Genomic DNA, 17,473 nt, shown 5'->3' with positions numbered 1-17,473 from the left:
ACTCTACGTGTCCGCTTGCAGCACGTGCGAAGCGGACACAGCGAGCCTGCGCGCGCACCAAACACGCACCACTTCCCTGGCGCAAACTCTCCCTGACTGGTGGCGCTGCGGTGGCAGTCAAGTGAACTAGGCCTCTCCCGCTGTTTTCGGCGCATGCAACAGGCCGCACCCTGTGCTTTGATCGGCGGCCGTGGTAGGGCTTAACCACAAAGCTGAGGTCTCAACCAACAGTACACTTTTTTAGACTGTAGCAACCAATAGTACACATGAACAGTGAGGGCACCAATAGTACACATGAACAGTGAGGGCACCAAACCCACCTGGTACTTAAGTGGGTCGTTAGGCACGACTGTGATGAGCACGTCGACCAGCTGGAACACGCCAATGTTGACTACAACACTTCATTGGGAGCCTGAGATGACTGGTAGTGCAGCTCAATGGCATTGCGGCCACCCTCGGTTGAGTGCTGGAAACCTTTCACGCCCAGCTTCTGCACGGAGACATTGTACACAACACGGTTAAACTATCGACAAGACCCACAATGTAATTTCAAATTGGCGATTCACTAAAAGTTAATGGTCAACAAAGAAAGTTCTGTAAAGAGCAAGATACATTGTTGAATATTCAGAAAATCTGCTCTGGTTCAAGAATTGCACCTAGAACCATTTCTTGACTGGCATGGTTCAGCCACAGTTAAGTACTAGATGGTACCACTTCCAATTAGCATAACTTGTTGGGTCATATACTGTACATGCATGTGAAGCAGACACTTTACCGTGAACCACTGTTAAGTGATTAACAGAGCCTGAAAGTCAGCTTTTCCGCCATGCATAAATGGTACGGGAAGAAGCAGACCGAAATTCAAAGGGGGCTGCTATCACAGCCCAGTGCGGCGATGTCTACGGATAAGCACCAGAAATGTACAAACTTTATTGCTGACAAACCCTTTATGATACGCATCTTCACCTAACTGCTCGGTAGTGCGTGCGGCCTAGGTCAGTTGTGATGGTGTACTGAACCCAAATGCGCCGTGCTGCTGTTTATGGTGCCTCTTTGTGCGAGACCACTAAGTGCACCGCACAGATGCATTGCCTTCACAAACAAACGCAGCGCGCCATCGCCACGGCCGTCTGCGGAAAGGAACGGAGTGGACACAATGAACACTTTCACGGCAAACACGTGTGTACACTACCGCAAGCACCCCTGCAGTGATGATGATGATTAGTGGGGTTTTGTGGCGCAAGGGCCATGGATGGCCAAAGAGTGCCATGTCTTTGATGTGGTGTTAGCAATGACCGATGACTACGATGACAGGGTGTATTATGGCTGCATGGAGGCCTCAAACCAAGGGCTATACAGAAGCATAAAAGGTGCGTACAGAGTATAAAAATATGGCAGTGATACGAGGTTGATCTATGGGTGTGGAATGAATTCAAGTGAGCATTGTTATGTACAAGTGAGAGATGGGCAAACAGCACGAATGCCTCCTCAAGGCCTTTGAGGTCAAAGGCAGCGAGGCAGGTGCTTTCTGTAATGTAGCTACCGCAGCACCAACCTCTTTTTAGAGGCCGTGCTACGGATTGCCTAGGTAAATGACGTGAAAGCTATGAACTTCTTCCAAAATGCGAATAGTGACTGATGTTTAGAAACCGGTTCCCTACCGATGAACATTGATGGGTGAAATGGTATTTGTTGTTGGTAGGGTAATGGAAAGTGTTGTTTTCTAAGCGTGTCTCATTCTTTACATTGGATTAAAATGTGAAGCACAGTTAGTGATTCACCACGTCTCTCACACAAAGGATCGCCACCGGACAGAAGGTACGAGTGTGTACTGCGTGTATGTCCTGTTCTTAGCCTGGTAAGCGTTACTTCTGTGTGGCGTGAATTTGATACTGGCGGCCAATTACCAAGTTGCGGCTTGGTAACGTGCAGTTTATTTTGTGTGTGCCTATCTCATGTGTTCTGCCAATAAGCCCTGAGCTTTCGTATAACGAAAGGTTCTAAGTCAAGCGCAGGAACAGGTATGGATGTACTGGGACTGTTTTCGTGGGCAGATGCAGCTAGCTGGTCCACCAACACTTTCCTTGTATCTCGCAGTGCCCTGGAACACAGCACACTACGAGATGTTGTTTGAGTGAGTAGATCATGCATAAAAGTGAGTATAGCGAGACAGGGACAGGATTTCTGCATTTTTTCAGAGTTTTTAAAGCTTTCACTACACTTAAAGAATCCATGTATATCACTGCACTTTGTAGTTTTAATTGTTTAATGTGTTTGACAGCCGCAAGTATGGTGTACGCCTCTGCTGTGAAGATGCTTGTATTTGGGTGCAGAACCCTGGCATGTGAAAAGGATGGACCAACCGCTGCGTACGATACAGAGGTGTTAGACTTTGAGGCATTGGTAAAGAATTCAGGGTACTATAACTACTTGTGTTCTAATTCGAAGAAGTGTGTACGAATATGTGCAACTGGCATGAGCTTGGTAACTTCCATGAAGGAAACATCACAATCTATAAGCTGCCACTGCCATGGCGGGAGATGGGTAACGGGAGCCATTAGACAGTGTTCGTGAAGTGGTGCACTTGTTTCTTCAGCTAGGCCCCTCACATGAAGTGAGTAGGGCTGTCTCATCGAAGGACGGTTGTCAAAAAGTTCAGAAGCGGACAACTCATTGATTGTAGAATGTGAGGGGTGTTCATTGTTCGCGTTCACCTTGAGGAAATATACAAAAAGATAGGTAGGATCTCTGGAGGTGTAACGGCCACTCGTTTGATTCAACGTAAAGGCTTTATACGGGGCTAGTACGAAAAGCACCCATAGAAAGACGAATGCCCCAATGGCGCACTGGGTCAAGCATCTTCAAGGCGCTTGGTGTCGCAGACTGGTAGATTATCGCCCCATAATCTAGGTGCGTGTGTATAAGACTTTTATAAAGATTCATGAGACACTTCTTGTCACTACCCCACATGCTCCGTGACAACACTTTTAGAATATTCATAGTTTTTATGCACTTGGTTTTTATGTACTTGATATGTGATAAAAAGGTAAGTTTCGTGTGTAGAATTAGCCCTAGAAACTTGTGCTCCGTTTTTATCGACAGACGCTGACCATGCAGGTCAGTGTCTGGATCGGGATGAAGGCCTCTCTTTCGGGAGAATAGGATGCAAGTGCTTTTTTGTGCATTCAGTGTAAACCCATTCTTGTCTGCCCATTTAGAGACCTTGTTCAAGCCCAGCTGAACCTGCCGCTCACACCGCTCACATTCAAAACCGACCTGTACATCGTTGACATATGTGCAATAAAAACATGTTACGTGGGGATGCACAGACGCAAGGAATTCATTTTGATAATGAAAAGTGTGCAACTCAGTACACCACCTTGCGGCACTCCTGTTTCTTGGACAAATGTTCGGGACAAGACATTGTCTACTTGAACACGGAATGTCCGACTGGACAAGTAGCTTTCGATTATGGTCAGCCTCCTGCCTCGTAGACCTAAATGTGAGAGGTCTCGCAGTATGCCAAAGTGCCATGTGGTGTCGTAGGCCTTTTCCATATGCAGGAACACCAAAAGAAAGAATTGCTTGTGGACTGCACTGGTATGGGTCAAGTGATTTCTTTTCTTCAAGGAAATGTATGAGCTGCCGATTTATCATATTTTCAAAGGCCTAGCAGAGACAACTCGTTAAGGCTATAGGCCTGTACAGTCAACTGCCGATTTTTCGGACGCCCGATTTTCCGGTCATGCTAAAAAATTCAGACGCTTTCGCGGCACGGTCACCAGCCCCATAGACGTCAGTGTATTAGAACGTCCAAAATTTCGGACGCTGAAGCTATTCCGCGTCCAATTTTTCGGACTTTCTGCCCAAATTGTGGGTCCGAAAGGCATTATTTGAAGCCCCCACCTCTGCCGCATCTATCACCTCGTAGGTTCGAACCAGCGCTTTCGCGAGTTGATCTGTTTGCAACAGTAGCAGAGTCCAAAAGTCAGCTTTGCCACAATGCAGAAGCGTTATGGGGTGAAGCAGACTACAAATTCAAAGGGGCCGCTTTCGCGGCGCCGTGCGGCGATGTTGCGCATAAGCAGCGGAAATGCACGGAGGCGTGATGGCGGCAGCTGGTAAACGCGCCAGTACGGCTTAATCGCTGACAACCCTTACGATAAGCATCTTCAGTTAACTGCTCGGTAGTGCATGTGGCCTAGCGCAGTTGCATGCGTACTGCACGCATTTAATAGGCGAGAACCCAAATGCGCCGCGCCGCCATTCCTGCTGCCTCTTAGTGCGAGACCGCTAAGTGCACCGCATAGACGCATTGCCTTCGCGGACGAAACCAGCTCGCCATTGCCGCGCCCGTGTGCGGTCAAGAACTAAGTGCGCATCACGAACCCTTTCATGATAAATGCGTGCGTATGATACAGCAACAGTAAAGTGACGGCGTCAGCTTAGTTGGCGATATGCTGCACACAACTAGAAATGATCGGCTTGACATGGCAGCAAATTCTGCGTATCGGCGATGTGTGTGCGCATCGCTTACATGCGCACACGCATCGGAGAAAGCCGGACGAGTCGTCCGCTCTTCCGCCACAGTCTTTGTGTTCCGCATCATCGTTTACAAACGCTTCATGCGAGATGGCCGTAATCTATTCCGCGCTTTGCTGTTATCAGCGGCGCTCATCACGAGAAGCAAAAGTGGCGGTTGGCACGTACGTAGTTAAGCGGGGTCCGCGGCAGGCACCAAATGTATTTGCGAGAGCCTGGGCGTGCACCAAAATGCCTGATAATTGTACTGTGAGGCATGAAAGCTATTTCGGACGTGGCTGTGGCGATTTGACCGCTTGAACGGAATAAAAAAGCATGAATTTGTTTTTTCGGACTGTTCGATTTTTCGGACGATTTTGCGGTCCCTAGGGAGTCCGAAAAATCGGACGTTGACTGTAATTGGAAACTGAGGATGGGTCCTTGCGCTGTTTTAGAATTGGAATAATCATGGCTTCTTTCCAGGCCGAGGGGATCTCGCTGGAAAACCAAACAGCATTATACAGGGAATGGAGTGCTTTTTGAGTTTCAGAGGGTAGGTGATTCAACATTTACTACACGGTCGCAGCCGGGGGCGGACTTATTGCAGCAGTTTAGCGATGCCTGCAGCTCTAAGGAGAAAGGTTCGTTGTACACCTCATATTTTGTATACTTGCGCTCTAATTTCTGTTTTTCTATTCTTGCCTTCTAGCGTTGGAAAGCCTCGGAATAGTGCGACAAGCTGGACACTTGTTTGAAATGTGTGCCTAAAAAGTTCGCTTGGTCTTCCAAGCTGTCGCCTTGTGTGTTTACTAGAGGCAGTGAATATGCTTGTCGTCCTGCTACCCTACTAACCATGTTCCAGACTTTACCCTCATGTGTATATGAATTGATGCCTGTTAAAATTATGAAACCGTTATGAAATCGGGAAAGAGACGACGACACGTGCCCGTCTTCGTGCGCTTCACGGTTTCATAATGTCGATGTACCAACTAGCTCAGACCCAGCCTCTGAGCCTGTTAAAAATTTTTACCAACTCTCCTTTCTAGCCTGTCGGCATGTTCTTCCACCTTGAGGCTGTACGTTCCTAAAACTGTCAAGATTCTCGACTGTTGGTGAGTCCTGAAGCAACCTCCATGCTTTGTTTTGCTGTTTGCGCGCATTTCGACACTCAGTGTTCCACCATGGCAAGCGTCGTTTTCCGGGCAGTCCAGTTGTTTGTTTGATACCTTTAGTTGCAGCATCAGTCAGAAAAGCTGTATACTAGTACTGTATGACTGCATCTACAGTAAACCCTCGTTAACTCGAACTCGCATATCTCGAAATCTCGGTTAAGTCGAAACTTTTTCTCGCTGTGCATTAACCTCCCACAGGTGCTATGTATTTGCCCCCTTTTATCTCGAAACGTTTTTCAGAGGGTACCGCGGATATCTCGAAATCTAGACCGGGAGGGCAGAAGGCAAGTCTGCTCCCAAGAGGCAACGAGGGCTCCGTGGGAACGCTTAGCTCTTACTATACATGCTGAACGCGGTCGTGAAGGGCGAATTTGAAATTCCCGCGGACGCAACCGTTTCCTATCTGCCTTGTCAAGCAACTGTGGGAGTGATCATGTGTGCGCACCTGCGCGCCACTTATGTGCGGTGCGGCAGCGTGTGCAGCGTGCGCCCGTCAGTACGCAACCTAGCCCTAGCATGTGCGAGCTAGTATTCTTTGCTTTCCCCTGCGATATACGCACGACACGCCTTGACTTCAGTTTTGCTGATTGCTGAGTAGTAAGTGGTCTGTGCAACGGACACTTCTGAATATCCACCAAGATGTCCCCCCAACGCAGTGCAAATCTCTGACAGAGAGAAAAGTCCCATTAATCAAGGAAGTCGAAAAAGCAGGTCGAAGAAAGTCGTGCATCGCCAAAGAATTCGGTATCCCCTTGTCAACACTCTCGACAGTGCTCAAGAACAAACAGAAGGCATTGGAAGGCTTCGAGCAAAGCTTCTCAAGCAAGCGGAAGCGCATTCGAGCTTCAAAATTCCTGGACGTCGAAGCAGCACTTCTGTTGTGGTTCCAAAACGTTCAAGCAGCCAATCTTCCCGTGACAACCCAAATGATGATGGAAAAAGCAGACGCTTTGGCACTGCAGATGGGTCATGCGGACTTCCGTTGCAGCAATGGCTGTTCGAGTGGGGAAGAGGCACTTTGATATGAAGCATCTTTTTATTTAAGTTAGGATGATGAAAACTTCGGTGATCATGTATTTACATGTGTAAATATCAAATATGAACTCAGTTTTTATGTAGCCCTTACGACAATATTTTTAATTAATCATTCATTAAAATTTCGTTTAATCACCTTTTTAATAAATTGGCTAGTCGGATCCTGCTGAATTAAATGTCATTGCATTCTACAGTTATCAAAGAGTGCAAAAAGCAAATTTTATGGTTCTAGCTTTCCTACAACAAAAGTTATGAAGCTTCAAAATCCGCCATTCGATTACCGAGAAAATGTATTTTTGTTATTTTCTCTCTTGTAAAAACTTGCGCTTTTCTATAGTAACATATGACACTTTGTTGCACTCACTAAACATCCAGCTTTTCAGTAATACAAAAATGATCAAAATCGAGCGTACCAAAGCTGAGAAACGCTCGCTAAAAGAATGAAAGGTGGCCAAAAATTGAAACTGAGAAAAAAGCAAAAAACAAAACTCTGTATCTTCAAGGAGCGCTACACAAGTAAAAATGCTTTACTTTGCAAATAAATGCCTTAGAAGACACCAGGAGAGTAGCTTATCACATTTTCCAATCGAAACGGCCCAGTGCATGTCATTTGAAGCAGTTTGTTGATTGCGGAGAAGTCGACGATGCCGTAGTTAGCCGCCGACGGGTCAGAGCCCTCGCACGCTGTTGCGAGCATGCGCAGCTTGCGCTCGCTAGCGGAAGTTGCCGATAAGCCGGAGATCTTATCTTCAGTCTTTTTCTGCTGTTGCGCACGATCGGCGCCAGTCAAGAACGTCGTGTCGATCCTTCTACCACGCTTCCTATCGTCGAGGCGGCCGCCGACACAAGTGAAGTCGGCATTTCGACCGATGAATCGCGTTCCGCCACCACGCCGTCCTCCGCTGGATGCGCTTCTGATGCACCCGAGCCGTGATCTCGCTTTTTTTTTTTTTTTTTTTCAAATTTATGAGCGCTGCGTAACTTTCGATATCGCTTCGCCACGATCAAAGTTCCAAAACGCGGCCGAGAGCGTAGGCCTAATTCACTCCCGGCGGCTGCGGCACACTTCGTCTAGCTCGCTTGGCGCCTTGCCAGTAAGCCGCCGCAACGTGCAGTCTTTGCTGAGGATGATAAAAACGCGTGCTCCAGTTTCTTGCCAGCTTGCGCGGGTTGGAACTTTACGGACGTAAATCGACGAGAACAACACAGTTATACTACGGCGACATCAACTTGCCGCTTTGCGTGCACTGTAGCAGACAGCGCGGGAGGCCCGACGAATCGGAAGGCGTTATTTAGTCACGTGGGCTCACTGTGCCAATAGGCTCACGCGGAGGGACCTTTTTTTGGCGCGGATTTTCTACGTGAATTCTGCGTGGACGGAAACAAGGGCGGCGGGATATTCAAGAAAAAGCGCGGCTCTTTCGAATGCGACCAAGATGGCTGCCGTAGGGAACGTAGAACGGCAACAGCGCGGCGCTGAATAAGCCCGTTTTTTACGCGTTCATCGCTAAAAATTTAGCTCGCTAATGGCACATAAAATGCTGTCACGGCTAAAATACTGATCTAAGACGCATGAAAATTGGCGAGGTTATGCATCAGTAGCGGCAGAATCCAAATAAAACATTTTCAAAAATTCGATTTTTTTTTCTGATTTTCGGTCTCAAAGACCCGCTTCCCCCCTTAAGAAGCGAAATAAGGTACAATCGAATCCCGCTATAACGAATACCGCTACAACAAAATTTCCGCCACAACGAATAATTTTCGATTCCCTGTCAGCCGCCCGTAGAAAACAATGCGAAAAATGTCTCGTCACAACGAATACTTTTTCTGGGTATTTCTGCTTGAACGAAGTTTTCGTGAGTGCCACCACATAAGGAAAAGAAGCTTGCTTAGGATTGCCGCGAAATTCCGCTAGAAACTCGACCATTTCTCGTTGTCAGAGCCGTGCGGCCGCATCGCAAGACCCGTGTCTTCATCGGAGACATACTTTCTGCCACCACAAGCACATCCCGGTAAGTTATTCGCCATTGAGATGCTCGGCGACAGATCGTCCATCTGCCACGATGCTGCCGGCGGGTTTGATGCGTGTGCGGGCCGCGGAAGAATCACTCTTCAAGAACTCCGCAATTGTTTTGACGTAGCACTCAAAACAAAACTACTGCTCGTCATCGCAAGCCCTGCGATTGTGAATGACATCCACGGCATTTTGAAGGCACATGGGCAGCCAGCACGCACACAGTCCAAGCGGAGCTACATTCTGCTGTAACTGCTGCGAACACAAATGTGGTCGAGTCGACGCGATCGTGGGCGACCACGAAAGTACGCGCGCATCCAACGTACGCACACCGACTCAAAGCAATGCTGCGATCAAAACAGTGATAAATGCGATCACAGATGGCAACGACGCAGTTCGGAAGGCACGCGCACGGGCAGCGTGCACAGATTGAAAACAGAACCACCATTTGCCACAACCGCTGCGCAGAAAACTGCGATCGCTATCATCGCAATCATCAATAGCGAATACGCTCAAGTACGCAGCTAACACACTGGAAGAAAGATTAAAGGCAATAAAGTCGTAAAACGGCACGAAGCGTTTCGGCCTTCCTTTCGCTCGCTTTTGACTGTGGTAGTGCAGAGCTTTGGCACTTCGTGTTCAGTTAGCCTCCAGCGAACTTTGGCACGCTCCTTCGCGGCAGCACGCGCTCGGCACGCTTCGAGGGTAGCCTGCATAGAGCATTTGCTCATGTATATCCCACGTGTATAACACGCGCATTGACGCAAAGCCGCCTTCCTTGCATTACCGTGAAGCCAACTTGCACACCGAAATTTGCGTATAACCACTAAATTTTATGTATATTTTACGCGTTTTATACGTGAGAAAATACATTCACTCGGTGTGCGGCCAAGTACGTCCGAGTTAGCGAGAGTTAAATGCAAAGGACAATGCATGCGCTAGATGGGACCAAAGGATGAGACATGATCATCAGATCTTCCGAACTTTTGTGGTCTATAGATGAAATTTCGCTGCAATGAAATTCCACGACAACAAACTTTTTCGCGTGTCCCGTCAATTTCGCTGTAGTGGGATTTGACTATCATCGAAGCCTATCCACAGTGAAAGTGGCATTGTCGACGAACAGGCTGCAGACGCATGGCCCAACCTCCGCCTCATCGAGCTGCAAAAGGAGTATGCGGACAAAGACATTTTTAACCTCGACGAAGCCGCTCTTTTTTATAAGAGGCTGCCTAACTGCATGTACACACCAAAAGGTGAAGGGTGCTCAGGCACTAAGCAACGCAAAGACAGGATAACCATTCACTTCGGGGCCAACGCTACTGGCGATGAAAAGCTGCCCCTCCTCATTTTGGCAAGTCGCTGAATCCCAGGTGTTTCCGAAATGCACGGCTCCCGAGAGATGTGACCTACCGTGCAAATAAAATGGCCTGGATGACGGCGGCGCTTTTCGAAGAGCATGTCCGTGCGCTTGACTAGAAGATGGCAAAGGACAATTGAAAAGTGTTGTTTGTTGTAGATAACTGCCCTGGCCAAGGAAAAATTGACAGCTTGGCGGCAGTTACACTGGAATTCCTGCCGGCGAACATGACATCCGTTCTCCAGCCAGTGGATCAGGGAGTCATTGAGATGGCCGGAAGTATTATAGGAAAGCCTGCTGCACCGAATTCTGCTGTCATACGACAATGGAAAAAAGTATGAAATCGATCTGCTGGGTGCAGTCAATCTGATGGCCGAAACCTGGCGCCAACTATGCCCGCTAGCGATTGCTAACTGCTTCGCACATGCAGGGTTTTCTCGTGCCCCGGAATCGATCGAACAAAATATTGGCGCAGAATTCAGCGGCTGCGATGAGCTGTGTAATGAAGTGCGCAAGGCAAGTGGCTGCGTGAGTGATACTGAAGATGGCGAGATCGCCTTTGAGGAGTATGTGCTATCCTGTTGCTAATTTGAGCCGCCTGTGTGAAAGAATTCTCGGGACCTTGAAATCTGAGCTGAAAGGCTCAGATGAAAATGATAGGGTACGTGAAAAGAAGCCGTTCGCCAGCATCCCTTTCTTGCACGGTGTTTCCCATTGTCTCGAGAAGGTTGGTGCTAGATATGATATTGACATTGTTTTTTTTGGCTAAGAATATTGTGGGCATTTATCAGGCCCTTCTTCATCTGTACATTATCATCATCGCATGGTGTTCTTCATCATCTTCGCTTGTGGGGATATATCTTGAGCTTGTTCTGTGCCTTGGATGTGTTCGGTTCCCTAAGGCTCGAAGGCTTATTAAAGGCGTGTCAACTGCGACGTCACAATATGGTCCTCTTCCCACGACTCCCACTGGTCATCGCTGGATAGTGACAGCTGTCGACCACTTGACATGTTACGCCGAAACAACCTGCGTGACTTCGGCGTCGGCTTCTGAAGTGGCTGCATTTATGCTTAAAGCCCTAATCCTGCGTCACGGCGCTCCTCGGGTCATTCTGAGCGACCGTGGCAAAGCTTTCCTTTCGCAAATTGTTGAGGAATTGCTCCAAGCCTCCGGTACCACGCACAAGACAACCTCCAGCTATCACCCCCAAACCAACGGGCTAACTGAGCGATTTCATCGCACACTCTCCGACATGATAGCCATGTACATTGAGCCATACCACACAAACTGGGACGCAATTTTGCCATTTGTAACTTTTGCGTATAATACCGCCGTACAACGCACAACTGGCTACTCGCCATTCTACCTTGTCTATGCCCGATCACCAACTTCCCTTCTTGACGTCTCTTTCTTGTCCGCCCCTGTCACTCCTTCTGCATCTTCCTGTGAACAATATGTGTCCCGCATCCTTCACTGTCGCCAGCTCGCCCGAGTGAACACTGAGGCAAGACAACAGCACCGCAAGAGTCTCCATGACGCGTCTCACAGTGCTGTGTTCTTCCACCCCGGCGACGAGGTGCTACTCCGGACACCAGTTCGCACTCCTGGCTTGTGCGACAAATTTCAATTTCGGTTTCTTGGCCCATACACAGTCTTGGAGCAGACCTCTTCCGTTAATTATCGCGTCGAACCTGTTATTGCTCCAACTGACCGGCGCCGTCGCGGTACCGAGATTGTGCACGTATCTCGTATGAAGCCTTTTTACAGGCGTTCTCCGTACCTTTAAGTTGCGGCCAGGATGGCCGCTTGCACGCGGGGGAAATTAGTGTGGGCATTTATCAGGCCCTTCTTCATCTGTACATTATCATCATCGCATGGTGTTCTTCATCATCTTCGCTTGTGGGGATATATCTTGAGCTTGTTCTGTGCCTCGGATGTGTTCGGTTCCCTAAGGCTCGAAGGCTTATTAAAGGCGTGTCAACTGCGACGTCACAATATGCTTGGTAGAGTATGCGCCGCTGTTGAAAGGAAGGTGGACGGGACTGTGCAGAAATGTGGTGAATGTAAGGTGAAACACAGGGAGAGCCCTTCGGTTTGTGGCAAGGGAGCTGTGTATCAGGTGCCTTTCAGTGCGGTAAATGCTGTATAGAACAGACAGGCCGCTGTCTGAATGCGCACCTGCAAGATCACCGTCGATCTTTGAAAGGCCAGCCTTCGTCAAATTTGGCCCTACACTGCCGTGAGTGTAGGTGTACTCCTCTCTTGTCGTTGAAGCTTTTAGATGCGAAGCAACTTTTGCTTGGGGCTGTGTCCGTCCTTCCATCGGCGACCGTCAGCTCGGGAACCATATGTGCTAGCACGCGCTAGCCCGTTCGAGCCTGTGTAAGGGGCTGGGTAAGATGCTGTGGCCTCTCCCCTTTACACTCTCTCAGTAATCATGTGATGGCGTCGGGGAACGAGATTCTGTAGACGCGCGATGAACCAACCCTTTGTATCCTAGTTAGCATGCGCTGGCACGCGCTAGCGCGTTCTGGCCTGTGTAAGGGGCTGGGTAAGACGCTGTCTTGCACACTCTCAGCAATCACGTGATTGCGTCGGGGAACGAGATTCTGCAGACGCGCGATGAACCCGCGTGGCGTGCTCCAACAAGAGTTCGGGACGAGTAACAGCAATAGCAACTACAGCGAATTCATGGTGTAATCCACTTGCAAGAACGCGTTAACATCGGGCAAAGTGCCCGTGATGAACGGAACTTTAAGTCGACCCATGCGCTGCTTCGCATCCCCACATGGTTCCCTTTAGTGGGAGATGGTGTAATTTTTTTTTCATTTTGAAAGCTGGAGATGACTGTGTGGCAAAGCCTTCCCTTGCATTAAATAAGGCAGAGATAAGGTACCTGGATGCGCACATCTGAGGTTTTCTGTTCGTGGTGAAGATGTGGTTTGGGCTTCCTATATATTTTCGTCTTTCTAATAAAAGTTCAGTTGTTAGCCTGCGCTCTTGCCTTCTTCGTCTCGTCCTACGTTTTTTCGCGCTATTTTCATTCAACACTTTGCTGTTCTCAATTTTGAAGAATAATGCTAATTAACCTATGGAAACGTGGCCATTTACACACACCTTACAAAAACTGTCACTCGCGAAGTTCCCTCAAGTTGCCTCTTCCTCCCTGGAAATGATGGCAGCACTTTAGAGATGTTTCCAATATTTACTGTACAGTTTGTTCATGGCGAATGTTAAGGGGATACTGAACAAAAATGTGAAAAAATTAGGGAAGCATGAAATTCAACTTTGAAGACATGACTATTGTCATAGTGTTTATTTCACACATTTTTAAACAGAAAGCTGTATTCTCGGAGTATCGTGAGTGCTCAGTGGCTGCATGCTGGTGTGCCAATGGCCGCAATGTCGTGAGAGCTGGCAGCAGCTATACAACGGTGCAAGCACAGGAGGTGCGTAGTTGTTTATGGCAAAGGCAACATCCTTTTAAGTTTGTGAAAAACCCATTAAATTATTGATTTTCCGCTAGTTTCTGCCCGAGACCCAATTTCGGAAGCCAAGCTTTCATGCTGACTAAGAATCTCGGCGGCGAAACTTTTGTTCAGTATCCCGTTAGTGCATCACAGTGAACATCTCACACTAACCACAGAAGAAGTGCTCACATCACAGTAGACGCGCTTGACCATGCCGACGCTGAGCGCGAGTACGTCGAAGGCGTGTTCAAGCACGGCCGTCACCATGGCCTTGTCCTCGAGCGAGCCACACTGTTCCACGAAGGCATGCAGGAACAGGTCGATGCTCAGCTCCTGCACAGTGCGTGCCTTGTACTTGTTGTCGTTGCAGTGGTCGGCCACCGACTGCAACTCCGAAGCACTCAACGCCACGGCAGGTCCACAACCTGCATTTGGTTATTTTTTCAGAAATATTGCACGCAACATGCAGGTGTACGATACGTGACAACACATTCTAGCACTGTAATAAAGATTACAGTTAATGGTCTATAACGGCTGTCTTGAATTCACTTGCATTGTTGATTGTGAGTCCTCCCTCCCTGCTTAGCTTCCAGCACGCTCATTGGCAAATCTATGTAACTCCGGTGGTACTTGATGGATTCTAAAAATTCATGCGGCAGTCGATTCGTGAGGTAATAAACTCCTTTAATGAAACCATTTGATGGTTACTAGGAAAAGAGTTGCAGGGATTTGTCGCACGCTGCAATTGCTTTCTCTCATCTCTCGTCCCGTCGAGCACGCTGGAAGCTAAGCAGAGGGGATGGCACGGGGGAAAGAAGTTACATCACGCGCGCGTCACGACCTTGAGCACTTTTTCTTTTTGAACATGTGGCTAACTTTTAGTCAGATCGCGTGCGTGTGTGGGCACGTGGCGGACTCTTGTGGTGGGCGCAGTAACTATGCAGCCACTGACACTGAAAACAGCCAATTGCCGTGAATTGGGGCATATGGCACAGCCATTTCAGTATATGGCATCATTTGTAGAGAGAAGAGGGATCGATTTTTAGCTGACTTTGAGAGAATTAATTGTAAATTCCAGGCCGTGTGCTCCGCTATATATTTGGCTCACGTGTTCTCAGGAGCCTCAACTACTGATGGGCAGCGTTTTCTGACCATGCTGAAAAAGTGTTGCAGGGACAACGAGGCTGGCATTGTTACTCACTTTTTATTTCTTGGCACGGAATGCTGAAATTTGACACACACACTACAAATTATATTAGAGAAAAATTTAAGTTTCCGTTAAGATATCTCCATTAGCTTTTATGTTATAAGAATTTATAAGAATTCATAAGAATTCAAAAGTTCCTTGTTGGTGAAAAAAGGCCTAACCGACAAGCACTCCACTGGTAGAGACTGCAGCGGTTGCCATAGCAGCAGCCAATAGGAAGGTGCCTCTCAAGAACCTTGCGTGCTGCACCGACAGGATGGCCACAGAAATATGTCTGACCGCCTTTGACTTTTTGTTGTTTGTGCTTTTTCTGTGTGGCCATTGTAAGCAAGGGCGGGAACAGAAATGTGAAGGTTTGAGCTTTCAAATAATGCCAAGATGGCGACGCTCGGTGGCAGTAAAGATAAAATATGGTGTCGTGGATTTTGGTGTTATTGCACTATTTTAAGCTTCATTTTCATCGACCACTCATACCAAATGAATTTTTTTCGAGCACTTAGAGCGAGTTTTCAGCGTTATCGTATTTATACTGCATAGATAAAGGCACTGCACATGCCGAAACAAGTGCTTTCCAAGAATTTAGCTTTTTTTTCTTTAGCGATTTTCGCGATTTGATCTCCGCAAGCCTTCTACCATGTCAAAGATTGCTTTTTTTAGTACTGTATATATGTAGTTTACTAATGCAGCTCAATCTATTTTTTTCGCTGGTGTCTGTTGTGACCTCCCTCTGATGATATAAATACACTGGACATTTATTGGTAGGGTTTATCTCCATCACATAGGACACTTATTTCTGCCTGTCAACATTGCAGGGTCCATTTTCAACTTGGCCTGTGCTCTGCGACTACCTCTTTTTGCTTTCAAATTTGATCATATCTGGAAATGCAGAGTCTTTAATGAGACTGCAATAACGTGGCAGAAGTTGTTTGACAAGCTGGCATTTCACATTTCACCGATTGCTCTTCGGTGCCGCTGATGAATTTCTCGAACAGCCGTGACACAACATTCGCTAAAGCGTCCACAAAAAGCTTAGCGACTCACCGAGGGCAGCTGCCAGCTGCCGGTGCACCACAATGTCGGCGTAGCGCCGGATGGGTGACGTGAAGTGCGTGTAGAGAGGCACGTTGAGAGCATAGTGGGAAAACGAGAAGGGATCCTCTCGCCGCCCCGCACAGAAGTAGACGGCCATCTGTTGTCACCAGAAGCACATGTTGATGAAGTGAATAGGGCACTTGGTATTCGACAGATATGCACAAGTAATAAAGCAAGCGCTGAATATAAACGTGGCACAGACCTTCAGCCACTTTGGCTGACCACACATGGCCGTTACACGTACTAGTACAAACAATACATGACAGGACAAACTCTCCTGTCTCCCTCCAAAGCAATGACCAAGCCCAATGCTTTAGTTATCGAAGCTCCTGTCTTTGCCGTTTATTCTTCGCACTAAAATCCTCAAGTATACCGAATGAGCTCCAAGTAGCCCAATCTGCCACCCTACTAAGCAAAAGCTATCATCATCCTCAGCCTACTTAAGGGCAGACGAGGGTCTTCTATTTATTTCTTTTATTAGTTGGTTGAAGTGAATGAACAAACTTATGCAAGCATTAGAACAAAACATGTACAATTTCTAAAAGCTTATTTATTATGCCAATTTTTGGCAACTTTGCTTTGTCAAACATAAAAACAAGGCATGTGGAGGACTGCCAGAGAGCTGGTCTAACCGGTGATGCTAATCCGATCGCTGAAAACAAACTTTGAAGGCAAAATAAAATATGAGTATGCTTCCATATTGCTAGCGAACAGGCACAAAGGACGACATAGAAAGAGACAGGACAACTGCTAGCGGTTGTCCAGTCTCTTTCTATGTAGTCTTTTGTGCGTGTTCACTAGCAATATGGAGGCATACAGTCAATACCAACTAGCCCAGCTTAATGCAGTAAAATATGAGTGAAATTTTTTTGCTGCATACTATTTCTGATCATCGAGAATTAAAATTTGGAGAACAACGTTATAAGAAAATAAATAGCATGTCAGGCTAGGTCAGCTTCCTGGCAACCTTGCCACATACATTGTTTTTATGTTTGACAAAGCAAAGTTGCCAAAAATCTCCATAAGAAATGTGCTTAAATATGTGTTAGAAATTGCATATCTTTTGTTCTAATGCAGCTACAGTCGAACCCACTTATAACGATCCCACATATAACGATCTATCGGTTATAACGACCATATTTCGGTGCACTTACGATTTTCCTATGCAAACCATTGATGCTGCATCCACATATAGCGAACATTTTTCAAAGCCTCCTACTTTTACAACGAGCACTTCAGACACGGTCGCGGTAAAAATATGGCGCATACGAAGCGAAAAAAAGTTAAAACATTCCTTCTAAAGCGTGACAGGGGAGCGCGCTTGCGCGTGCCCCGCTCCAGTTCACTCGCGACCACGGTGCTCGCGACTAAGATATCCCAGATCGGCGAGCACCGCACGCAGATTTCGGACGCTGCGAGCGAGGTCGCTCACTTTCCAGGCGTTTCTTCAGTGGCAGAATGGCAGTGAGGAAGAAAAAAAATAGTAGGCAGCATGAAGCCTTGCGGTCAGCTTTCGCACGGTAACCTTTCCTGACGCCGTTCTCTGCAGCTGCGACCGTTTGCGATGAACCAAACAATGCCTTGGAACGCAAGAAGGCATT

At 47.5% G+C, this 17,473-nt stretch overlaps 1 protein-coding gene across 1 annotated transcript in view; it reads right to left on the bottom strand.

The window, feature by feature from the left end:
- LOC119390932 (DIS3-like exonuclease 2) overlaps positions 1 to 17,473 on the bottom strand; it is a 167,603-nt gene that overhangs the window by 12,181 nt on the left and 137,949 nt on the right. The window contains 4 exon segments of the mRNA XM_037658648.2: positions 321 to 398; positions 401 to 490; positions 13,763 to 13,998; positions 15,822 to 15,969. Of these exon segments, the coding sequence (XP_037514576.1) occupies positions 321 to 398; positions 401 to 490; positions 13,763 to 13,998; positions 15,822 to 15,969 (552 nt within the window).

Source organism: Rhipicephalus sanguineus, chromosome 4 (genome assembly GCF_013339695.2).
Source record: "Rhipicephalus sanguineus isolate Rsan-2018 chromosome 4, BIME_Rsan_1.4, whole genome shotgun sequence".
NCBI classification, from domain to species: domain Eukaryota; kingdom Metazoa; phylum Arthropoda; class Arachnida; order Ixodida; family Ixodidae; genus Rhipicephalus; species Rhipicephalus sanguineus.
The sequence above is the reverse complement of the archived record's forward strand: the minus strand, read 5'-3'. Positions and strand labels throughout refer to the sequence as shown.